Here is a 26,547-nt window from a genome sequence, read left to right on the forward strand (position 1 = left end):
ATTCTAGCATGAATAATAAACATTTATCATGATATAAGGAAATAAATAATAACTTTATTATTGTCTCTAGGGCATATTTCCTTCACATGCTCCAAAGTTAACATGGTTCCATTAACCAAAAGAGGTGGTGAGCCAAATAAATCTAACATAGCATTATAAGAATCAAAAGTATGGCTACCCAAGAAGTTCCCTCCGGTAATGGTATCGAGGATATATCTATACCAAGGATTAGCACCTACATAAAAATTGCGGAGAAGAACTAAGGTAGATTTCTTCCTGGTAGATCTATTTTGAGCATTGCAAATTCTATACCAAGCATCTTTTAGATTTTCTCCCTCCCTTTGTTTAAAATTTAGAACTTCACTCTCGGGAGACAACGGAGAAGATATGAGACTAGCCATGACGACAAGCAAACAAACTAGCACACAAGCAAACAAGAGGCAAGCGGAAAGGAGAGGCAAATAGAGAGGAAGGGTGGAGAGAGAGAGAGGGCGAATAAAACGGCAAGGGTGAAGTGGGGGAGAGGAAAACGAGAGGCAAATGGCAAATAATGTAATGCAAGAGATAGGGATTGTGATGGGTACTTGGTATGTTGACTTTTTGCGTAGATTCCCCGGCAACGGCGCCAGAAATCCTTCTTGCTATGTCTTGAGCTTGCGTTGGTTTTCCCCGAGGAGGAAGGGATGATGCAGCAGAGTAGCGTAAGTATTTCCCTCAGTTTTTGAGAACCAAGGTATCAATCCAGTAGGAGGCCACGCTCAAGTCCCTCGTACCTGCACAAAACGATAGCCACTCACAACCAACGCGATTAGGGGTTGTCAATCCCTTCACAGTCACTTACGAGAGTGAGATCTGATAGATATAATATTTTTGGTATTTTTGGTATAAAGATGCAAAGTGAAAAAGTAAAGGCAAAGTAAAAAGCAAAACAAGATTAAAGTGATGGAGATTAATATGATGAGAATAGACCCGGGGGCCATAGGTTTCACTAGTGGCTTCTCTCAAGAGCATAAGTATTCTATGGTGGGTGAACAAATTACTGTTGAGCAATTGACAGAATTGAGCATAGTTATGAGAATATCTAGGCATGATCATGTATATAGGCATCACGTCCGTGACAACTAGACCGAAACGATTCTGCATCTACTACTATTACTCCACTCATCGACCGCTATCCAGCATGCATCTAGAGTATTAAGTTAAGAATAGAGTAATGCCTTAAGCAAGATGACATGATGTAAAGAGATAAATTCATGCAATATGAAATAAACCCCATCTTGTTATCCTCGATGGCAACGATACAATACATGCCTTCCTGCCCCTTTTGTCACTGGGAAAGGACACCACAAGATCGAACCCAAAGCTAAGCACTTCTCCCATGGCAAGAACTACCAATCTAGTTGGCCAAACCAAACAGATAATTCGAAGAGACTTGCAAAGATAACCAATCATACATAAAAGAATTCAGAGAAGATTCAAATATTATTCATAGATAGACTTGATCATAAACTCACAATTCATCGGTCTCAACAAACACACCGCAAAAAGAAGATTACATCGAATAGATCTCCACAAGAGAAGGGGAGAACTTTGTATTGAGATCCAAAAAGAGAGAAGAAGCCATCTAGCTACTAACTATGGACCTGAAGGTCTGAGGTAAACTACTCACACTTCATCGGAGGGGCTAGGATGGTGTAGAAGCCCTCCGTGATGATGGCCCTCTTCCGGCGGAGCTCCGGAACAGGCCCCAAGATGGGATCTCGTGGATACAGAAAGTTGCGGCGGTGGAATTAGGTTTTTGGCTCATGTTCTAATCGTTTGGGGGTACGTAGGTATATATAGGAGGAAGGAGTACGTTGGTGGAGCACCGAGGGGCCCACGAGGCAGGGGGCGCCCCCCCCCCCCCACCCTCGTGACCTCCTCTTTGACTCCTTGGAGTAGGGTCCAAGTCTCCTGGATCACGTTCGGTGAGAAAATCACGTTCCCGAAGATTTTATTCCGTTTGGACTCCATTTGATATTATGTTTCTCCGAAACACTGAAATAGGCAAAAACAGCAATTCTGGGCTGGGCCTCCGGTTAATAGGTTAGTCCCAAAAATAATATAAAAGTGGAAAATAAAGCCCAATATAGTCCAAAACAGTAGATAATATAGCATGGAGCAATCAAAAATTATAGATACGTTGGAGACGTATCATGGACCCAGTCCGTGTAGTTGCTACCATCATCTTTCAACTAAGTTTTCTCTAGGAACGCGTTAAAATTCAAGGGAACAGTAGCGCGGGCCATTGTTCTACAACATTGATTCACAAAAACTATTAGGACTAAGTTCATGATGAATTTTAGTTCAAATAATCAAATTACTAATGAACTCACACTTAAATCAACATCCATCAAGTTGTCTAAGGGATACATGACCCAAATCAACTAACCCATATCCGATCATCACGTGAGATGGGGTAGATTCAATGGTGAACATCTCCATGTTGATCATATCTACTATATGACTCACTTTCGACCTTTCAGTCACCAGTGTTCCGAGACCATGTCTGTATATGCTAGGCTACTCAAGTTTAACCCAAGTATTCTGCATGTACAAAACTAGCTTACACCCATTGTATGTGAATGTAGAGTCTATCACACCCGATCACCACGAGGTGTTTTGAAATGACGAACTTTAGCAATGGTGCATACTCAGGGAGAACACTTTTATCTTCAAATTAAGTGAAGGGGTCATCTTATAATGCTACCGTCGTTCGAAGCAAAATAAGATGCATAAAGGATAAACATCACACGCAATCAAAATATGCAACATGATATGGCCATCATCATATTGTGCTTTTGATCTCCATCTCCAAAGCAATGGCATGATTTGCATCGTCACCAGCACAACACCTTGATCTCCATCGTTGCGTCGGTGTCATCTCACCAACTATTACTTCTACAAGTATTGCTAACTTATAGCGATAAAGTAAAGCAATTACATGGCACTTAAATGATTGGCACATAGGTCATACAATAATTAAAGACAGCCCTAAGGCTCCTACCGGTTGTCGTACTCAGCGACATGCAAGTCATGAACTTATTACAAGACATGATCATCTCATACATCAACATATATCACATCATATCTTGACCATATCACATCACAACATGCCCTGCAAAAACAAGTTAGACGTCATCTACTTTGTTGTTGCAAGTTTTACGTGGCTGCTACGGGCAACTAGCAAGAACCGTTCTTACCTACGCAAAACCACAACGGTGATTATCAAGTTTGTTGTTTTAACCTTCTGCAAAGACCGTCTGTAGTCAAATTCAATTCAACTAAAGTAGGAGAAACAGACACCCGTCAACCACCTTTATGCAAAACAAGTTGCATCTCAGTCGGTGGAACCAGTCTCATGTGCGTGGACATGTAAGGTTGGTCTGGGCCGCCTCATCCCACAATGCCGCTGAATCAAAATAAGACGTTGGTGGTAAGTAGTATGAACATCCCCGTCCGCAACTCCTTTGTGTTCTACTCGTACAAATCATCTATGCATAGATCTGGCTCATGATGCCACCATAGGGGAATGTTGCATGGAAAACAAAAAAATCTACACACACGCAAGATCCATCCATGGAGATGTATAGCTACGAGAGGGGGAGATCACCTATATACCCTTGTAGTCGCTAAGCGTAAGCGTTTATCAACGCGGTTGATGTAGTCGAACACCTTCATGATCCGTCCCGATCAAGTACCGAACGTACAACACCTCCGCGTTCAGCACACGTTCAGCTTGATGACGTCCTCGCCTTCTTGATCCGGCAAGAGGGGAGAAGTAGTAAATGAGTTCTGGTAGCACGACGGTGTGGTGATAGTGGTGGTGAAGAACAATCTCCGCAGGGCTTCGTCAAGCACAATAGAAACTATGACGGAGGATAACTAGAAGGGGCGGGGTTGCCGACACACGGCTTGGTGAATCTTGATGTGTTTTGGGTGCTAGACTTGCCCCTCTATTTATATGTTGAGCCCTGGGGTCGTTTCTTGGAGAAAGGCCTCCTCAAAGTCGGTTTGGCCCGCAAGGCAAGAGTCCTTCTCGGACTCCAGGACCAGACGCCAGGGTCCTTGGCATCTGGCCTCGGATGCCAGGGTCCCTAGCGTATGGCCCCTTGGCCTCCGCAAAACTCCTTTTGCACCTTCCTAAAGCCTTGTGGGCTTTACCCCTTGGCCCAAATAAAGTGTTCTCGTACCCGAACATTTTGGGAAACATCTGAAACCCCTTCCGGTGAATTCTAGAACCCTTTTGGAGACCAAACACTATTATCCCATATATCAATCTTAACCTCTAGACCATTCTGGAGCTCCTCGTCATGTTCGTGATCTTATCCAGGACTTCAAACAACATTCGGTCACCAAGATACATAACTCATATAATACTATATTGTCAACGAACGTTAAGCGTGCGGACCCTACGGGTTTGAGAATGATGTAGACATGACCGAGACGCTTCTTCGGTCAGTAACCAATAGTGGGACCTGGATGCCCATATTGGTCCTTACATATCTACAAAGATCTTTATCGGTCGAACCTTTATGACAACATACGTGGTTCCCTTTGTCCGTCGGTATGTTACTTGCCCAAGATTCAATGGTCAGTATCTCCATACCTAGTTCAATCTCGTTACCGGCAAGTCTCTTTACTCATTTTCGTAATACATCATCACATAACTAACTCCTTAGTCACTTTGCTTGCAAGCTTCTTGTGATGCTTATTTTTTTTTGACTGGAGACTGCAGGGCTTACACCCCACAGCATTTTATTAAAATCAAGAACAGCAAGTACATATAAAGGTTCCTAAAGAAAAGGAACAAAACAGAAGAAGGTAAAAGAAAATATGTACAATCTTGTGATGCTTATTGCCGAGAGGGCCCACACATACCTCTTCGTTACGCAGAGTGACAAATCGCAATCTCGATCCATGCCAACTCAATAGACACATTCGGAGATACCTGTAGAGCATCTTTATGATCACCCAGTTACGTTGTGACGTTTGATAGCACACAAGGTATTCCTCCGGTATCCAGGAGTTGCATGATCTCATGGTCAAAGGAATATGTATTTGACATTAAGAAAGCAGTAACAATAAACTGAACGGTCATATGCTATGCCAACGGATGGGTCTTGTCCATCACATCATTCTCCTAATGATGTGATCCCGTTATCAAATGACAACTCATGTCTATGGTTAGTAAACCTTAACCATCTTTTGATCAACGAGCTAGTCTAGTAGAGGCTCACTAGAGACTTGGTATTTCTTTATGTATTCACACATGGATTTAAGTTTCCGGTCAATACAATTCTAGCATAAATAATAAACCTTTATCATGAATAAGTAAATATGATAATAACCAATTTATTATTGCCTCTAGGGCATATTTCCAATAGATTCCTCCGAGGAGTCCAAGTGTGAAAGCATCGAGTCAGCCGCCAAAGTCCTCATGGCGAACAACCCTGAGCATCGCGTGCCCCCGGGATACATGTATTCCTGGGACGGACGCGCGGGTGCTTCACACGGCAACACCAGCGGTGCTGGCGCAGGTCATGAGCCATACGTGCCCTAGGCTCTTACTCGGGAGCAGCGTGAGGAGCTTCGCCATAAGAACGAGCAGCTCTTAAACACCCCCATCACCGTGATGACCTTTGAAGCGCTAGCGATGGAGTTGACTCGCCTGGGCGCCCTGGCCGAGCGTGACCACCTCGAACAGGTTCAGAGGGAGCTGGACGAACATCGCGCCGCCAACCCAGCTCCAATCAGCATAAGCACCGACTTTACTCCGCTAAAAAATCTTGCAGCCGCTACTCAAATCGCGGATTCCATCTAGCCCTCCGGCTTCGCAGCCAGAGAGGGGATTCGATAGATCCAGGCGCTCCTGAAGACAGGGTTGTCGCAAAATACGGCAGTGTCCCGGTTCAGGGATCGCATCCATAGCGCGTTGGTGCATGGGGAGACCGTTCAGTTGGCTCACAGCCCACTCGGCTCCGGCAGGCGCCGAGTCACATCCTCCTCGAGAGATCACTATGCAGATTGGAGACGCGATCGGATTGCGTCACCCTGGCGGCACGACGATTATGATCGCGCCCTAATGCCACCGCGAGATGGTGCGCACGGGCGCCAACCCTACGACGATAGACAGACACACAATCGTGATCGAAGATCGAGTCCCACTCGTCACACGAGAGACGCCCGACACTCATAGTTCAACGTGAGATCCGTTTTTGCTTAGAACCTAGTTGATAGGGTCCGGCCTTTGCGAGAAGGCCAATATGTCGACGTTCCAAGTGGTTCCGTTCCCTCGGGTCGTGAGTGTTTCAGCTGGTACATACGGGTGGCAGAGATTCCCAGCAACTTCAGGTTGGCCACGGGGACCAGCAAGTTCACTGGCAAGTCCAAGCCATAGATCTAGTTAGAAGACTACCGAGTGGTAGTCCAGATCGGCGGCGGCAATGACAACGTGCCTATGAAACATCTGTCGCTGATGCTCGAGGGCTCCGCTCGGGGATGGATCACACAGATCCCGTCAGGTAGCATATATTGCTGGGAAGATTTGGCGAGAGTGTTTGTCAAGACCTTTGACGGCACTTACAAGCAGCCAAGTGGTTTGGCCGAGTTACAGCATTGCGTGCAGAGACAAAACGAGACTCTTCGAGAGTACGTCCAGCGGTGGACCACCCTGGACAACATGGTGGAGAACGTCACCGAACACCAGTCAGATACCGAGAGCTGAACATGAAGTTCGGTCGAACTGAGACCCCGACTCTCATTCGGGCTATGAAGATAGCCAATAGGTACGCCAACGGTGAAGAGAAAGACCAACTAAGAAGTAGCAAAACCTAAGCGGGTAAAGCTCATCAGTCGGATAACAACAAGGGCAAGAAGCACAAGCGGAAAGCTGACGCAGGAGGGAGTGTCGAGGTTGCAGCCCTGGCCGGCCAAGGCAAAGGCTCCCAAAATCAGAAGAAAAAAAAGACTTGAAGGGAAAGAAGCAAGTCACCCTGAAGACCGACATCCTTGATCAACCTTGCCAGATCCATATAAAGATGGACGAAGAGGGCAACCTGATTTTGCCCAAGCATACCACTCGGGAATGCCGACTCCTAAAGCAAGAGATGCGTTAGGATTCCTCTGGGACAAAGACGAAGACGATGATGACGATGGAGGTAAGGGTGCTTCTAGGTACCCCAACGTCGAGAAACTCTTGATGGTCTTCATCGACGTCGAAAGCATCGTCGCCTCAAGGTGATAACCCGAGAGGTCAACATGGCTGTTCCGACTGCCACCAATACCTCGACTGGTTCAAGATGCCAATGACCTTCGATTAGTCAGATCACCCAGCTCACATACCGACCCCAGGCGGCAGGCTTTGGTGGTTGACCCGGTCTATGGAGGAGTCTGATTGCGCAAAGTCCTAATGGACGGTGGCAGTGGGCTCAACATTATTTATGCCGACACTCTGGAGGCAATGTGCATTCCGATGTCCCGGCTCAACAAGAGCAACATGTAGTTACATGGGGTAATCCCCGGGAAGAAGGCCAAGTCACTCGGACAAATTGCCCTCGACATCGTATTCGGCGAAAAACGGAACTTCAGAAAAGAGCGGTTAACTTTCGAAAGGGTAGGCTTCCGGAGTGCTTACCACGCCATCCTGGGTAAGTCATCCTACGCACATTTCATGGCCAGTCCATGTTACGTGTATCTTAAACTTAAGATGCTAGGGACGAATGGTGTGATCACTATCACAGGCAATGGGAGGTTGGCCGAAGAATGTCTCCAGAAGGGCTCCCAGAAGCTGACGAGCAGATGGCAATGGCCTAGTTGGATGAGTATAGGAAAGCGGTGGATTCGAGTGATCTACTGAAGTCCAAAAAGTCGATTGTGGAATTCGCTTTCCAGTCGGCCGGAGAGATGACGCCGGTGCACGTTCATCCTGACGATCCAAATGCTGCCCCAACCAACATCTCCACCACCCTTGACAGCAAATAGGAAGGCGAGCTCGTCTAGTTCCTCCGTGAGAACCGGGACATCTTCGCATGGAAGCCTTGTGACATGCCGGGTTTTCCTAGGGGACTGGCTGCGCACAGACTACGTGTCGACCCGAAGATGAAGCCTGTTAAAGAGCACCTTCGACGATCTTCCACAGAGAAGCACAAGGCGATTGGTGAGGAGATCGCGCGGCTCTTAGCCGCCGAATTCATCCGAGAGGTGTACCACTCCGAGTGGCTCGCCAACGTCGTCATGGTGCCAAAGAAAAATATCTCTATCCGAATGTGCATCGATTTTAAGCACATCAATCAGGCATGTCCGAAGGATCATTTCCCTCTCCCTCGCATAGATTAGATAGTAGACTCTACTACCGGGTGTGGCGGTTATCGTTTCTGGATGCGTACTCCGGGTACCACCAAATCCGAATGTATGGTCCCGATAAAATAAAAACAACCTTCATCACGCCATTCGGGTGTTTTTGCTATATCACTATGCCATTCGGGTTAAAAAAATGTTGGGGCTACATTCCATCGCATGATTCAGAAGTGCTTGCAAAAGCAGATCAGTCGGAATGTGGAGGCCTATATGGATGACATCATGGTCAAGTCTAGGAAAGGTTCCGACCTCGCTGAGACCTTCGTGAACCTGGGCATTTTTGGCATAAAGCTAAATCTGGCTAAGTGTACCTTCGGGGTCCCTGCCGGCAAGTTACTCAGAACGCGCGATCGACGCAAACCCTGAGAAGATCGGAGCTATCATCCGAATGAAACAACCAGAGCATCTCCATGACGTACAACGCCTCACAGGCTATCTGGCAGCCCTGAGTAGGTTCATCTCAAGACTCGATGAAAAAGCCCTGCCACTTTACCGATTGATGAAGAAATATGATAGGTTCGAGTGGACTCCCAAAGCGCAGGCCACATTCCAGGAACTCAAAGTTGTGCTTTCCACCCAGCCGGTGCTAGCTGCTCCAAGCAGCAAAGAGCCCTCGCTCTTATATATCGCGACCATGAGCCAAGTTGTTAGCACTGTGCTCACTGTGGAGCGGGAAGAACAAGGCAAAATCTTCAAGCTCCAGTGACCGGTCTACTACATCTCCGAAGTTCTGACCCCTTTCAATCAAAGGTACCCGCATTACCAGAAGTCAATGTACGGGACCTATCTGACTGCAAAGAATGTGGCACATTACTTCCAAGAGCACTCGGTCACAGTGATAAGTGATGCACCTTTGTCTGAGATCCTACACAACAGGGATGCTACAGGCCGAGTGGCAAAGTGGGCCATTGAGCTCCTTCCATTGGACATCAAGTTCGAAGCTAAGAAAGCCATCAAGTCGCAAGCCCTAGTGAATTTCCTCGCCGAGTGTATGGAACAAGAACAGCCCGTCCCGAGCCTCCCCGAGCATTGGACGATGTTTTTCGATGGTCCAAGATGCTCCACGGCTCCGGGGCCGGAGTGGTCTTGGTGTCCACCAAAGGCGACCGGCTCGTTTATGTGCTTCAAATTCACTTTGACTCCTCTGATATGTCTCCAACGTATTTATAGTTTTTTATTATTCCATGCTATTATATTATCTATCTTGGATGTTTTATATGCATTAATATGCCATTTTATATCATTAACATGCTCCAAATTTCAATCCAAGCATTAAAATTGCCACTACATTCATGGTTAATGATACAATTACTCTTACCTGTAGAAGATCCAACGAAATTTAAATCCCCCCAATAAGAGTGGGACTAAAATCATCTATGAACATGATGTGTAGCTATGAAAGAAAGGCTTGTTACCGTTCTCATAAGGAGAGCCACATGCAATAATAACCCTAAAATCCTTATTGTTACATTTGAGCTTAACATTACAACTTCCTAAAAAAATCCAAGACAACCCAAGAAATAGCACAAAAATATCTAAATCCACTCCTATTAGGATGCCACAAGCATTGTCCTTAGATCGTAGATGGTTCCAACTAAAGTTTCTATTGCCTACTAAAGATTTCAGGTCAGAGTCCAAAAAAGTCTCCTTCTTAGTTTCTTGAAAACCAATAACACAAGAATGTGTTTTGTCTATGATATTTAAAACCAAGGTTTTCTTACCATCTGCAGCAATACCTCTAACATTCTAGAAAAGAGAATTCATTGGCAAAAGTTTGTATAGGTATAGTATGCACCATTTTACATCTACCTATTTAATTATGAATTTATTTTGCGTTGCTTTTGTATACGAAAGAGAACATAATTTAAAAAAGTCATTACCAGTGTTCAACCTTGGATTTTAGGATTTGAATTACAGTGCTAGGGGTTAGTTTTCAGGATTTGAATCACAGTGTTAGCAGCGTTCAGCAAAGTTTGTATCACTAGCAGCGTTTCATGCACAGCTGCTGCTGGTTAGTTTTCATCATGCAACGGAGGACAAATGCTGCCGGTTAGTTTTCAGGATTTTAATTACTATGTTAGGGTTTTTTGTTCCTATTTTCCCCCGTATATATGTGTTTTTCATTAAAGTAATTTCACTTGGAGTTGCCCTCACTAGTAGAAAACAGGGCTTTGGTCCAGGCTGGGTCAGCCCATTAGTCCCGGTTCAGTCCAGAACCGGGACCAATGTGGGCATTAGTCCCGGTTCATGAGCCCAGGGGGTCAGCCGGGCCACGTGAGCCATTGGTCCCGGTTCATCTGGACCTTTTGGTCCCGGTTGGTGGGATGAACCGGGACCAATGGGCCTCGCTCCTGGCCCACCACCATTGGTCCCGGTTGGTGGCCTGAACCGGGACCAAAGGCTCCCCTTTAGTCCCGGCTCATGTCACCAACTGGGACCAATGAGATGCCTATATATACCCCTCGCTCGCGAGCAGAGCACCCCAGTGCTCTGTTTTTCTCTGGCCGAGGGGGAGAGGGCTTGGTGGTGCTCTAGCTCACCTCCTATGCACACAAGGTGTTCGATGGAATGCCCGAGCCACACTACTTAAGCTTTCTCCTCTCCAAGCTCGACCTCCAAGCTCCATTTTCCATAATATTTGTCTAGGTTTAGCGGTCCGTCACGCCCCATCCCCGTCTTCACCGCCGTCGATCACCCGCGCCGAGCTCATCGCCGGCACCACCGTGGTGAGCCTCTTGTTCTTATCTTCTTTCTGAAAGGAAAAATATTCTTACTTGTATGTTTACATAGATACTTGTATTATTTTCTTACTTTTATTATTGCATCTTATATAGTGCGATGGTTTTGGTATCCGCCCCCGTCGGCCCTCGTCCTGTCTATGATTCGGATGTGGTATATATATTATCTTTATAACTATTGGTTCATTTATTGTTTATGAAAATTATGCCGACCAACGTGACATAGATTTTATTTATGTAGGATGTATGTGAATCGGAAATGCCAACCGACCCTATTGTCGAGAGGTTAAATTTAGTTGAAGAAGAAAACAATTTGTTGAAGGAAAAAATAAAAAAAATTGAGGAGGAGAAGATGATATTGGAGTTGCATGTTGCGGATGTCGTCGATGATCACAAGATCAAGATGGATGCAATGCGCTTGAAGATTAGAAAGATTAGAAAATATGCCATTCATACCGAGGCTTGGTATCATTATGCCGTTGGATCAATTGTTACCTTGGTTGCGATTATGATCGCATTTGTTTTCGCATTGAAATGTTTTACATAGTTTCAATGTATGGTTTAATTAATTAGATGCTCTGGAGAGCTATATGTTGTTAGATGAGAACTATGTATGCACTTTGGTTTTAATGTGATGATGAACTTCTATTAATTTGGACACTTAATTATATATAATGCACGCAGATGAACCGGCAATGGATGTACGGTGACAGACACACCCGCGAGTACATTAAGGGCGTGCATGAGTTTCTCGATGCGGCTGAGGCAAACAAGCAGAATGGTTTTATGTGTTGTCCATGCACTGAATGTGGGAATACGAGGTCTTACTCTAACCGGAAAATCCTTCACTCCCACCTGCTTTACAAGGGTTTCATGCCACACTATAATGTTTGGACGAGGCACGGAGAAATAGGGGTTATGATGGAAGACGGCGAAGAAGAAGAGTACGATGACAACTATGTGCCCCCTGAATACGGTGATGCTGCAACGGGGGGAGCTGGTGAAGATCAAGAGGAACCAGACGATGTGCCCAATGATGCTGCAACGGGTGAAGCTGCTGAAGATCAAGAGGAACCAGACGATGTGCCCGATGATGATGATCTCCGCCGGGTCATTGTCGATGCAAGGACGCAATGCGAAAGTCAAAAGGAGAAGCTGAAGTTCGATCGCATGTTAGAGGATCACAAAAAAGGGTTATACCCCAATTGCGAAGATGGCAACACAAAGCTCGGTACCGTACTGGAATTGCTGCAGTGGAAGGCAGAGAATGCTGTGGCTGACAAAGGATTTGAGAAGCTACTGAAAATATTGAAGAAGAAGCTTCCAAAGGATAACGAATTGCCCGACAGTACATACGCAGCAAAGAAGGTCGTATGCCCTCTAGGATTGGAGGTGGAGAAGATACATGCATGCCCTAATGACTGCATCCTCTACCGCGGTGCATACAAGGATCTGAACGCATGCCCGGTATGCGGTGCATTGCGGTATAAGATCAGACGAGATGACCCTGGTGATGTTGACGGCGAGCCCCCCAGGAAGAGGGTTCCTGCGAAGGTGATGTGGTATGCTCCTATAATACCACGGTTGAAACGTCTGTTCAGAAACGAAGAGCATGCCAAGTTGATGCGATGGCACAGTGAGAACCGAAAGAAAGATGGGAAGTTGAGAGCACCCGCTGACGGGTCGCAGTGGAGAAAAATCGAGAGAAAGTACTGGGATGAGTTTGCAAAGGACCCAAGGAATGTATGGTTTGCTTTAAGCGCGGATGGCATTAATCCTTTCGGGGAGCAGAGCAGCAATCACAGCACCTGGCCCGTGACTCTATGTATGTATAACCTTCCTCCTTGGATGTGCATGAAGCGGAAGTTCATTATGATGCCAGTTCTCATCCAAGGCCCTAAGCAACCCGGCAACGAAATTGATGTGTACCTAAGGCCATTAGTTGAAGAACTTTTACAGCTGTGGAATGGAAACGGTGTACGTACGTGGGATGAGCACAGACAGGAGGAATTTAACCTTAAGGCGTTGCTGTTCGTGACCATCAATGATTGGCCCGCTCTCAGTAACCTTTCAGGACAGACAAACAAAGGATACCACGCATGCACGCACTGTTTAGATGACACTGAAAGTATATACCTGGACAAATGCAGGAAGAATGTGTACCTGGGCCATCGTCGATTTCTTCCGACCAACCATCAATGTCGAAAGAAAGGCAAGCATTTCAAAGGCGAGGCAGATCACCGGAAGAAGCCCGCCATGCGCACCGGTGATCACGTGCTTGCTATGGTCAATGATTTACACTACGTAATCTTTGGAAAGGGTCCCGGTGGACTAGCTGTTCCGAATGACGCTGAGGGACACGCACCCATGTGGAAGAAGAAATCTATATTTTGGGACCTACCCTACTGGAAAGACCTAGAGGTCCGCTCCTCAATCGACGTGATGCACGTGACGAAGAACCTTTGCGTGAACCTGCTAGGCTTCTTGGGCGTGTATGGGAAGACAAAAGATACACCTGAGGCACGGGAGGACCTGCAACGTTTGCACGAAAAAGACGGCATGCCTCCGAAGCAGTATAAAGGTCCTGCCAGCTACGCTCTTACGAAAGAAGAGAAAGAAATCTTCTTTGAATGCCTGCTCAGTATGAAGGTCACGACTGGCTTCTCGTCGAATATAAAGGGAATAATAAATATGCCAGAGAAAAAGTTTCAGAACCTAAAGTCTCATGACTGCCACGTGATTATGACGCAACTGCTTCCGGTTGCATTGAGGGGGCTTCTACCGGAAAACGTCCGATTAGCCATTGTGAAGCTATGTGCATTCCTCAATGCAATCTCTCAGAAGGTGATCGATCCAGAAATCGTACCAAGGCTAAGGAGTGATGTGGCGCAATGTCTTGTCAGTTTCGAGCTGGTGTTCCCACCATCCTTCTTCAATATCATGACGCACGTCCTAGTTCATCTAGTCGACGAGATTGTCATCCTGGGGCCCGTATTTCTACACAATATGTTCCCCTTTGAGAGGTTCATGGGAGTCCTAAAGAAATATGTCCGTAACCGCGCTAGGCCAGAAGGAAGCATCTCCATGGGCCATCAAACAGAGGATGTTATCGGGTTTTGTGTTGACTTCATTCCTGGCCTTAAGAAGATAGGTCTCCCTAAATCGCGGTATGAGGGGAGACTGACTGGAAAAGGCACTCTTGGAAGAGACTCAATAATATGCAGGGACGGATATTCTTGGTCTCAAGCACACTACACAGTTCTACAGAACTCTACCTTGGTGACCCCGTATGTCGATGAACACAAGAACAGTCTGCGCTCCAAACACCCGGAGCAGTGCGACGACTGGATTACATGTGAACACATCAGGACTTTCAGCAGTTGGTTGGAAACACGTCTCAGAGGTGACAACACTGTTTGTGATGAGTTGTACTTGTTGTCCAGGGGACCATCTTTGACTGTATTGACTTACAAAGGATACGAGATAAATGGGAATACATTTTACACGATCGCCCAAGATCAAAAGAGCACCAACCAAAACAGCGGTGTCCGCTTTGATGCAGCAACCGAGAGCGGAAAGGACACATATTATGGTTACATAGTGGACATATGGGAACTTGACTACGGACCTGATTTTAAGGTCCCTTTGTTTAAGTGCAAATGGGTCAATCTGTTAGGCGGCGGGGTACAGGTAGACCCACAGTACGGAATGACAACAGTGGATCTGAAAAATCTTGGGTACACTGACGAACCGTTCGTCCTAGCCAATGATGTGGCACAGGTTATCTATGTGAAGGACATGTCTACCAAACCGAGAAAAAGAAAAGATAAGGAAGCGAATACATCATACGATGAGCCAAAGCGCCACATAGTTCTTTCAGGAAAAAGGGACATCCTGGGAGTGGACGGCAAGACAGACATGTCTGAAGATTATGAAAAGTTTCATGAAATTCCTCCCTTCAATGTCAAGGCTGACCCAAGCATCCTGATAAACAATGAAGATTATCCATGGTTACGGCGCAATAAGCAAATGACACAAGCGAAGAAAAAGTGAAGACTTTCTCCCGCAACTATTATGATGATACCATGCCAACTTTGTAACACACGAACATGCTACCATTGTCCGTTTTGTACATGCACATGCTATGTGGGTGAAATTATGATACCATCCCAACTTTCAACTTTTTCAGAGTTCATTTGAAATGCTTTCATGTCTTATGGTTCAAGGTTTTATGTGTTGAGGCAAATGGATCAATATGTCAGGAGGCGGGGTACAGGTAGACCCACAGTACGGTATGACAACAGTGGATCTAAACAATCTTGGGTACACAGACGAACCATTCGTCCTAGCCAATGATGTGGCGCAGTTATTGTCCGAAACTTTGATACTTCGAAAGTGATTGTCCATTTTGTACACGAAGTGCATCAAGTTTTTGTCGTAACCCTCTCTACTTTTTGGAACATGCTATGTGGGTGAAATGATGATACCATGCCAACTTTCAACCTTTTCAGAGTTCATTTTAAATGCTTTCCAATTTCAGGGTCATTTAGCTCAAAGAATGAATTAATAGCAAACAGAATGAACTACAAAACTTTTATGAAAATAAAAACAATCAATTAAAATATTATGTTATGATCAACTAAAATAAAACTATAATATTCTTCAATAGCAAAAAGAATATAATTTTTGTGACCTAAAATCAAACTATAAGTATTTAATTGTAAGTATAAATAAAAAATAAATAGCAAAAAAGAAAAAAAATCTATTTTTATAGTAAAGTTATTCATAAACTAGTGATTCACACAAATTTTAAAAAATACAAATTTAAACTATTCAAAATTTTAAAACTAATGGCACTAACAGAAAGTTTATAATTTTTGTGACCTAAAATCAAAAAGAAATCACTAAAAAACTATAAGTATTTAGTTGTAAGTATAAATAAAAATAAATAGAAAAAAATTCTATTTTTATAGTAAAGTTATTCATAAACTAGTGATTCACACAAATTTTTAAAAATTCAAATTTAAACTATTCAAAATTTAAAACTAATGGCACTAACAGAAAGTTTATAATTTTTGTGACCTAAAAGCAAAAAGAAATCACTAAAAAACTATAAGTATTTAGTTTTAAGTAGAAATAAAAAAATAAAAAACCAAAAAAATGTAGAAATAAAAAAGAAAAAACCAAAAAAATGCCACCTACTGGGCCTCCACGGCCTGAATACGACTAGAAACCCTACATGGGCCAGGATTCAAGCCCGCAGAAGGCCCAATAGGCCCACAGGCAGTAGCAAGTTTAGGCCCGAAAGCCTGCATAAGAGAGGAGCTCGAATGGGGAGGCACACCAGCGCTTATAAACAAGTGTCGGCGCCCTTCAGCTAGCGAGGTGGGACTAAACTTTCGGCCGCGCCAGCGCCAGCACAAGGCCATTGGTCCCGGTTGGAGGCACCAACCAGGACCATAGGGGGGGGCATTGGTACCGGTTCGTGGCACCAACCGGGACGATTGCCCCCCTATGGTCCCGGTTCGAGCCACCAACCGGGACCAAAGGCCTCTGCTTCCCGCCCTTTCGGCTGCTGAAAAGAGACCTTTGGTCCCGGTTGGTGGCTCCAACCGGGACCATAGGTAGGCATTCGTCCCGGTTCATGCCACGAACCGGGACCATTGCTCTGGGTATATAAGGTAGCACTTGTGAAAATTTCGCCAACCGCTCCCATTCCCCCCGACGCCGCCAGGCCGTTCGTCGTCGTCGTCGCCGCCCCGAGCCCGTCGTCGTCGCCCCGCGTTGCCGCAGGCCTTCTCCCCGTCGCTGCGTGCACCATCGCCGGCCTCCTCCTCGTCGCTGCGTGCGCCATCTCCGGCCCCCTCCCCGTCGCCCCGCGCCAAGTCGCCGGCCTCCCCCGCACCATCGCCGGCCTCCTTCCCCATCCCCGGCCTCCTCCCCGTCGCGCCCCCAATGAGCTCCCCCCTTCCCATCGATCCCTGTCACTCTGACCATCGCCGCCGCCGCCGCTGCTCTCTATGTGTGATAAAAATTTTCATATGTGTATATGTATATGCTCATATGTATTTGGATTTGGCTATGTATGTATGTATATGCTCATATGTATGTATGTATGTATGTATGTATGTATGTATGTATGTATGTATGTATGTATGTATGTATGTATGTATATGCTCTCTGTATATGGATTTGGCTATGTATATGCTCTCTGTATATGCTCATATGTATGTATGTTCATATAGCATTTTTTCTATATATGAATTATTTTTTTGTTCATGGATATATGCTAAAGAAAACGAGGGGGGTGATAGATGATGATGAGGGGTCGAGAGGGGGACGAGAGGTCGACAGGGGTCGAGGGGAGAAAAAAATGTTATCAGGGACGAGGGTCGTCGAGGGGTCGAGAGAGGGACGAGGGGTCGAGAGGGGTCAAAAGAAGAAGAGGAGAGGAAGAAGAGGAGAAATAAATAAGAAGAAGAAAAAAGAAGAAAAAGAAGAGGAGAAGACGAAAGGAATAGTGGAGAAGAAGAGAAAATAGAATATATTCTATTTTCTCTTCTTCTCCACTATTCCTTTCTTCTTCTCCTCTTTTTTTCTTCGATCTTCTCCTCTAGCTATTCCTTTCTTCTTCTCCTCTTTCTTCTTCTTCTTAATTTTTATCAGGAACGAGGGTGTCGAGGATCGCCGAGGGGTCGAGGGTCGAGAACTAGGGTAGAGGGTCGAGGGTCGTTAAGGGGTCAAGGGTCGAGGGTTTCAGGGTCGAGGGTTCAACGGTTCTATAGGGTCGAGGGATCGAGGGTCGAGGGTTCCAGGGTCGTCTAGGGGACGAGGGTTCCAGGGTCGTCGAGGATTCAAGGGGTCGAGGATCGCCGAGGGGTCGAGAGAGGTTTCCTAGTGTCAAAGTATTGAAGAAATCCATGGCTTCATCATTAGCCGGAAGTAACCAGGGCATGACGAAGTCCTCCAAAGTTATTTTGGAATGGTGTCCCGGATAGGATAATTTGCCTTTTTGTATGAATTTCAGCAAAGGCCTTCCAAATAACGATGTTTGGAAGGTTCTTGCTGAACTTTGTACCAAAAAGCGAATTATCCTATCTAGGACTCCGTTCCAAAATAACTTTGGAGAGCTTCATACCATCATGCACCTGTTACTTTCGCCTAATGATGAAGACATGGTTTTGTTGAATCCTTTGACACTAGGCAACCTCCCGACCCCTCGGCGATCCTCTCGAACATGAGAGGAAGAAGAGGATTGCCGAGGGGTCAAGGGTTCCAGGGTCGTCGAGGGTCCGAGGGGTCGAGGATCGCCGACGGGTCGAGAGAGAGATTTCCTAGTGTCAAAGTATTGAAGAAATCCATGGCTTCATCATTAGCCAGAAGTAACCAGGGCATGACGAAGTCCTCCAAAGTTATTTTGGAATGGTGTCCCGGATAGGATAATTTGCCTTTTTGTATGAATTTCAGCAAAGGCCTTCCGAATAACAATATTTGGAAGGTTCTTGCTGAACTTTGTACCAAAAAGCGAATTATCCTATCTAGGACTCCATTCCAAAATAACTTTGGAGAGCCTCGTACCATCATGCACCTGTTACTTTCGCCTAATGATGAAGACATGGTTTTGTTGAATCCTTTGACACTAGGCAACCTCCCGACCCCTCGGCGGTCCTCTCGAACATGAGAGGAAGAAGAGGATAAAAAAAGAAGAGCTCCTCTATTCTTTCTTCTCCTCTTTTTTTTTCTTCTTCTTCCTCTTTTTTTATCGGGAACAAGGGTCGTCGAGGGACATAGATGTAGTGTCGTCATTGTCGATATATACCCCCTCCTGATAGCTTCAACACGTGGGGGGGTCGATATTACCCCCTCCTTGAAGCGTTCTCGAGGCCACCCCAAACCCTTGAAGCGTTGTCGAGGCCACCCCAAACCCTAGAGAAGCAGCGTCGAGGCCACTAATTAACATATATGATTCCTTACTATGATTAGGTAGCTAGTTCTACGTTTGCCACTAATATATCCATCTGTCATGTTTGAATAATAATTGCCATGTTGTAAATATTTGTAGAAACTATGGACACCGCCCGAGACGAAGCAAAAGAAGCGTTGTTGAGGGACATAATCGCAGAAGGAAGTGATGCCGTCTCGTTGTTTCTCAACGACACCGATGTTCTGGAAGGAGAGGGTGAAGAAGCTGGCTACGGTGACCTAATGCCGGTGCAAGAAGAAGAACATGAGGACGGCTCCGGTGACCCAATGCCGGTGCAAGAAGGAGACCGTGATGACGGCTCCGGTGACCGAACCGAGTCCGGCCAGGTATATATATTAGTTAAGCCTGTGCTGACTAGCTGATTGATGCATTCATTGTTTTGGTATGTACACATATTAATTAAGTCTTTGTTCTTTTTTCTAGCCCTCCGGATCGAGCACAACTTCGGTAAAGAGACGAGGCCCGAAGAAAAAGTTGAGCTCGGATGAAAAGTTTGAGATCATAGCAATCGCGCCCGACGGCCAACCGATTGAACCCATCCGAACAAAGAACGCATTTGTTGCTCAGTGCGGGGTTCTGGTTAGGGACAAGATCCCGATAAGCATCCAGCAATGGTTTAAGCCGGCTACAGAAGACCCTGAGGTGTCTTATGTCAATGATATGCAGAAAAATGATCTTTGGACTGAGCTGAAGTCAAATTTCACCCTACCGCCAGAGGATAATCCAGAGAACCCAGTTAAAGAGCAATTAATCAAGTCTTTTGCTCTTAAGAGGATGGCAGAACTATTCAGGAGGTGGAAGAAAGAGCTGAATAAGTTTGTCGAAAATAATGAGACACCAGAATTCAAGGGCAGATATGAGAAGATCAGAGATCACTGGCCCGCATTTGTGGCCCACAAGACATCGGAAAAGAGTAAGAAGATGTCGGCGACAAACAAGCAAAATGCTGCGAAGAAGAAGCTTCACCATCGCACGGGGTCAGGTGGCTACCTCGTAGCCCGGCCTAAGTGGGCCAAGACTGAGAATGATCTGGTTGATAAAGGGATCGAACCAGAGACAATTAACTGGCCAGACCGTTGCCGGACTTGGTTCTTCGGGGCTGGCGGAACCTTGGACCCTGTAACAGGGAAGTGCATTTGGACGAACGATCAAATGGACATACCAGTCAGGAAGCTTAAGCAGTATATCGAAGCAGCGCAGCAAGGGACGTTCTTTCCAGACAGAGAGAACGACGAGCTCACAATGGCCCTCGGGAATCCTGAGCACCCTGGACGGACACGAGGCACGCCAGGCTCCATTCCGTGGAAGGTTGGGTTTCCGGACGCAGGCGGTTACAAATCCCATGAGAGGAGGAAAAAAGTGCAGCAGACCCAAATGCAGGCGCTGCAAGCAAGGGTAGACGCGATAGAGGAACGAGAAGCAAATCGCAGCAAACGTACTGCCGAAGCTTCCCCCGAAGCTACCCCGCCATCTCAGCGCAGAAGCAGCGTGGCTTCCACCGAGCTGCTTCAGCCGGAGCATGCCTTGACGGCTCCTGCCAGCTATCCCGTGGATGCTATCACGGAGTCTCAAAATTGCCACCTTATGACGCAATGGATGAATTTGAAGGTCAAGGCGGCTGTTGGCTCTGTTTATCCTACTGAACCCGGCGCAACTTTTCACTGCCGGCCGATTCCAGAAGGATATGCTAGGGTGATGGTGGATGAAATAACGGAGGGATTTGAGGACCTCCAGCTTGACCACCCTACCGGTGAAGGGGAGACTCGGCTGGGGTCTGCTCTGAAGACTCCATGCCTATGGCGGAAGGAGCTCATCAACCTTCCGAACTGGACGCCTCCGCCTCCTCCTCCTCCTCCGGCGAGTTAGGGCACTCCGCCTCCTCCACCGCCTCCTCCTCCGGCGAGTGACGATCAGGGCACTCGACCGGCTCCTTCTCCAGCGCGTGGCAGCACTCCGCCTCCTTCTCCGCCTGCGCCGGCGCGCCCGAGCAGCCAGCCTCCTCCTTCTCCGCCTCGTCAGCAAGGGCGGAAGAGACCTGCCGCCGCTCCGGCTGCTCCGGCGCGTCGTAGTCCTTCTCCTCCGCCTCGTAAGCAAGTAAAGAAGACAACCGCTCCGTCTGCTCGGCCGGCGTCTAGCAGTACAGCCAGAGGCAGGAGGACATACAGATTCGGTCCTTCTCTGAAGACTCCAGAGAAGTTACCATACGAGAGGACCCCGGAGGAGAACGCCGAGATCGCACGAACCGAAGTGGATGACTGGTTTCAAGGGTTGAAAGCAAAGAGACATCCACTTCCAGAGGAGAAGGTAGATCCGGTGAAAGCGAAGCGCACTCTGGCTGCCCTGACAAAACCACCGAAGTCTCTGCCGAAAGGAAACTATGAGCGCATTATTGGAAAGGAATTTGCCGAAGCGGAGCGGTCGGGAAGTACTGTCAGTGATCAAAGGCTGAAAGAACGACGAGCTGGGAAACAAATTGCCCAGCTCGGCGAACAAGCGAAGCAATCGTGCCCCCCGCTCAAGGTGCCTAGCCACAACGTCGCTAATGATCCGAGGATGGTGCCCGGTTATAGCAATCTTGCAGATTACCTGCCCGACGATGTACATTATGAACCCATGGACGTGCAGATACAAAGATACGAGTACGGGAAGCCTCTCGTCAAAGATGAAAGATCTCTATCAACGATGATGCGAAGATTGCATGATTGGTACTTGAAAATCTGCAGAGACTCTGGGGGAGGAGTACTTTGTATGTGAAAGTTAAAAAGGAGCATGACCTCGTTGGAATTGAACTGTTGCCTGTTCCATTTGAGGAGTTCTATCAGTTTTTCAATCAATTGGCCCTCGATAAAACAACGGTCGCCTGCTACTGTCTGTAAGTAGTACTACTTCTGTCATTAAGTCTCTCTATATAGCTCAGCTCTTTCATTGCATGTATTTATAATCATCCTCACTATATTATGCAGATTGAAGATCGCCGAATTGAAGAAAAGACAAGTCGGTGATATTGGGTTCATTAACACATATCTCATAGATGCAACTCAGGTTAAATTTCATGCCGCAGCTACCGAGGCCAACTTGCTACGATCGTTCGTAATAAATGAAAACAAAGATATAATACTCTTTCCTTACAACTTCAAGTGAGTGTTACTGTCTTGTGCGTATTCGGTTTCCCTTATATATTAGTCAAGGTTATAGTAATGTAATTGATGAGTTATGCATGCGTGTGCAGTTTCCACTATATTCTCCTAGAGATTAAGCTTGAGCAGGGACTAGTAACCGTCTTAGACTCAAGACGAAAAGATCCCCAGGACTATGCAGACATGACTCAAATACTCGAGAAGTAAGTTAAATCGATCATTATCCACCATATCAGCAACTTTGTTCATTTCCTGATATATCAAGTAATTGTTTTCTTTGTCCGGCAGGGTTTGGAGAAAATTCACCAGAAAAGCTCCGGGACTGCCGAAGGAGCTGCAATTTAGACACCCGAAAGTAAGTACTATAGTAGCATGTTCCGCGCATCTACTAGTCATTCAAGCGCTAGTTTCATCAATACCATTTGGCATTCTTGCTTATCAGTTTGATTGACCTCTATTTCTTGTAAAGTGGTTGTGGCAGGAACAAGGGAATGATTTCTGTGGATACTATGTTTGCGAGTCCATCCGCCACACGACCTGTGAGCGGGGCTACACTGACGAACAATATGAAGTACGTAAATAACAACATTCACAATTTTATTTTATTACCATCATTTGTGTTGAGTTTCATTCATTCATATATATATATGTATTGACCCCCTTCTTTAAATTAGATGTTTCGGAAGCGGGATGAACTCCTAGCACCAGCTCGCATGCGAGCAATTCAAGAGGAATTGGCGGCATTCTTTCTTGACCACGTGATCCCTGAAGACGGAGAATTCTATGTGGACCCTGAGTCCGTATGATTATATTTGTAAGAGATAATTATTGTATATATGTAGCCGGTAGTGTCGGATAGATATACGCGAACTTGTTGTTCGACCAATCTCTCGGAGAAGGAGAGGTGGTCGATATCACTTCTCTCTGTATGCATATATGTTCATGACGATCTTCTGTTTCCTTCGTTTGCTTACTAGCTAGCTAGCGTGTCTAGTCCTCTCTATACGTATGTATAGTACGTAGCGTCGACCAAGCACGGACATAAGAGAGGACACTTTTCTCTATTAATTATAGCTAGCTAACACAATATATGAAACATCTAAATTAACCCCCCAAAACCCCCAAACACCCCCCCTTTCAAAAAAAAAAAAACCCCCAACCACAGAAATGCTGACGCGTGGATGCCTATTGGTCCCGGTTGGTGCCACCAACCGGGACCAAAGGGTCTCCTGCCTGGGCTCCGCGCACAGGCCACGTGGAGGCCCATCTGTCCCGGTTCTGAATTGAACCGGGACTAAAGAGACAAGTCATTAGTACCGATCCTTTAGTCCCGGTTACAGACCCGGGACAAAAGGCCCTTACGAACCGAGACAACAGGCCCTTTTTCTACCAGTGCCTTAGAACCCATGGGAGGCTGTGTGAGTGGACTGTGCTTAAACCGTTCAAGGCGTAACGGCACGAACCCTGGAATCTCCCTCTTGGAAGAAACGTCGTGGTCTATGACGTTCGCTCACTTGCCATGTCGAATGGTCAACTCGGACTCCTAGCACATGGGACGGGGGGTAATGTCGTTGACCTCGACATCTTCCATGTAACGCAGACGCCGTGATGGGTGGTGTTACATCAATGTTTATGATGACTCTGTATTTACGTGTCCATGCCCTTTATTTATGACGACTCTATGTTTGCGCGCCCATGCCCTTTATATTCATATAAAGTGCTCTCCATATGACGGATCGATGATACGACGAATTTACTAGAGTTGCTCATGTACATACTATGTAATTGACAGGCATGCAAGGAATGCAGAAACCTGTACATTTGCTATGAAGTCAAGCTTATACATGTTCATTCATACCTAACCTGCTTTATTTACAAATTCGACCAGCTCCTTGGTGTACCGCTGCCAGCCACTCGATCTTTTTTTGCAATGGGCCTGCCAAATAATAGAAAAGTGGCTTTCCTTGTTCGTGTAGCGCAATTGCAAGCCAGCTAGCTTCCTTCCGCTCACTGGTACGTACGCAAACGCAAGCGAAGTTGAAGATCACGGACGACAATCTCGTGAGATTGACAAACCTCGAATTCCCTGCTGCATGGCTTTCTGCTGCTAGATCTAACTGACTTACGTTTGGGGCATTCATGTTAGCCAGGCCCAGCATGTGGTGCTTGTTCCTCTTTTCCATGCATGCATGCACTATACTGGACCCCTGCTAAACCGATGCATGTCGGCGAGCTTTTATTATCGAGATGAGTTGTAGTAATCCTGCAATGGTACAGTGGAATTCCACCGCGTTCACAGTCACAAACTGATTAAAATGCAGAGTTTATAAGGACTTTGTGCGCACGCGCATTTGGCGATATATTTAGGAAGGAGAATGGGAGTTTGAACGGGAAGTTGAATTGAGATTTTACATGGGATGACTAGTTTTATTCTCAATTTTCTGTTTTGCCCATAATAAGAATTATGCGTGAGAACTTGAGAGGGAGTTTTATTCTCAATTTTCTGCAATGGTGCAGCTATAATCGGATATAACAAATATGGCACCTCAAACGCTCGCAGACGCACCCGGGCCCGTCCGCGGAGATGTTGACAATCTCCCTGCCCGGTTGTGGATACATGGACGGCAGCGGCAGCTCCAGTGCCTTCGGCTTCTCCACTCCGGCCTCCTCCGCCTCTATATCCACGTCGAGTTCGGCGATGAGCGTGTCGGACGCCGCCCGCTCCTGCCGAAGGAACTGCCAGTTGGCCTCCACATAGGCCTCATCCTGGATGGACTCCAGAATAGCCTGCTGCTCCGCCATCTCCACGGCTTGTGTGACGGCGAACTCCGCCTCTGCCTCCGCCATGGTGACCCCCCGCCCCCTCCTCGGAGCAGGCTGCTCCACCTCCTCCTCCTGCGGATCCGCCACCTCCATCGGCTCGGGCAGCGGCTCTCCCTCCACGTCCTCCGGCTGCTGCTCCTCCTCCTCTGGCTTCGGCGAGTCCAGAGGCAGCCCGACTGCGATGCAGGCGGCGCCCCGTGCTTGGATCTCCTCTGCGGTCTGCCTCCGGCGCTCCGACGTGAGCATAGCGTACTTGGTGATCAGCCGTCGGACCATGGCGATGCTGGAGAGCGGGGGAAAGGAGGCGGGCGGGCTCGGGTGGCGGCGTAGAAAGGGAGGAGGTGGACGGGCCAGGGTTAGGGGACGCCGACCAGCTTAAATAGTAGGTTTTGGCCTCGGACGGCGAGCTGGAGCGGCGCCACACGGCGTTCACACAGCGGCGACGGAGAAGGCGTCCGTCGGACCGTCGGGTTTCCGAGCATTTCCACATGGGACCCTATCGTCAGTCCAACATGGCAGGCCCGCCCGAGCGCCCCAATATCCACCCCATATTTAGGCTAGATATGAGGGGTACCGGTCATCCTGGGCGTTTGAGCCCCTACGAAGCGTTCGTCTGGGTCAGATTTTTGTGGCTGGCCAGTGACCGGACGAGCCGCCCGGGAGTTTGAAGCTAGTTTGAAGCGACCGGCTGTAGATGCTCTGACGGGGACTAGAAAGAGAAAGTTAACCCAAGTTGGGATGATGGGTTAAGATGGTCTAACTAAAACAACTTCCTCCCAACTCCCACCCCTTCCCAAGTCAACAGAACGACGGGGATTGGAATCTCAGTTCCCATGCCTAATCTCTTCTCAACTTTTAATCTCCCTAACCAAATGGTACATTTAAAGTATGATGACTAGGAAATCTAAGTGGTTTTGATAGGTGCCACTTTTTGATCAGCTACACTTATTCCTTCTGAAAGAAGATTAATATCGTGATGTCATACTTACAACTGGTCTCCACAATAATAACGGAAGATACACTTGGAAAAACACAACAATATATGATTAATTATGTACTTTCTTGGTTTAGTTATTTTGAAGTCATCACGAAGGTTCATTCTTATCTGACCTTATGGTCCGTGCATGTGCAAAAGGGGATTTGAATTTTTTTTAATCTTGCGGCTATGAGCAGTGTCTTTTAGGGGCCTCTTTTTCTTTAAACGGGCTAACCTATTTCTATTAATTTCTCAACGGATATTACAAGCTCATCTTAGAGCATATATAGGGATGGAAAAGGAAGCGAGTTCAAAGCTCTACCAGAAAACCCGTTGTATAATCTCAAAAAAGAAAAAAAGAAACATTGTATATGCATGCAATCGACAGAAACACTACGTCCTTGGCAGCACTACAATTCCGAGAAACTGCACCCCACAGAAGCACGGGAGGGAGGAGGAGAGTTGAGATCAACACCGGTTCTACATCTGGGG

General features: G+C 46.6%; 1 protein-coding gene across 1 annotated transcript; it reads right to left on the reverse strand.

The window, feature by feature from the left end:
- Positions 1–23,985: 23,985 nt before the first annotated feature.
- On the reverse strand, positions 23,986–25,496 carry LOC123082369 (uncharacterized). Its single transcript, XM_044504714.1, has 2 exons — positions 24,802–25,496; positions 23,986–24,519 (listed from the first exon to the last, which is right to left on the reverse strand). The coding sequence occupies exons 1-2, from the start codon at positions 25,353–25,355 to the stop codon at positions 24,399–24,401; spliced, it is 675 nt and encodes a 224-aa protein (XP_044360649.1). The 5' UTR covers positions 25,356–25,496; the 3' UTR covers positions 23,986–24,398.
- Positions 25,497–26,547: the final 1,051 nt, after the last annotated feature.

This window comes from Triticum aestivum, chromosome 4A, assembly GCF_018294505.1.
Source record: "Triticum aestivum cultivar Chinese Spring chromosome 4A, IWGSC CS RefSeq v2.1, whole genome shotgun sequence".
Classification (NCBI taxonomy): Eukaryota; Viridiplantae; Streptophyta; class Magnoliopsida; order Poales; family Poaceae; genus Triticum; species Triticum aestivum.

Excerpts from the sequence above, each read along its gene's own strand:
- LOC123082369 (XM_044504714.1), bottom strand. The coding sequence starts at position 25,355 with ATGGTCCGACGGCTGATCACCAAGTACGCTATGCTCACGTCGGAGCGC. Across the intron at positions 24,520-24,801 it reads TGCGTCTGCGAGCGTTTGAG|GATTACTACAACTCATCTCG; the intron begins GTGCCATATTTG and ends GTACCATTGCAG.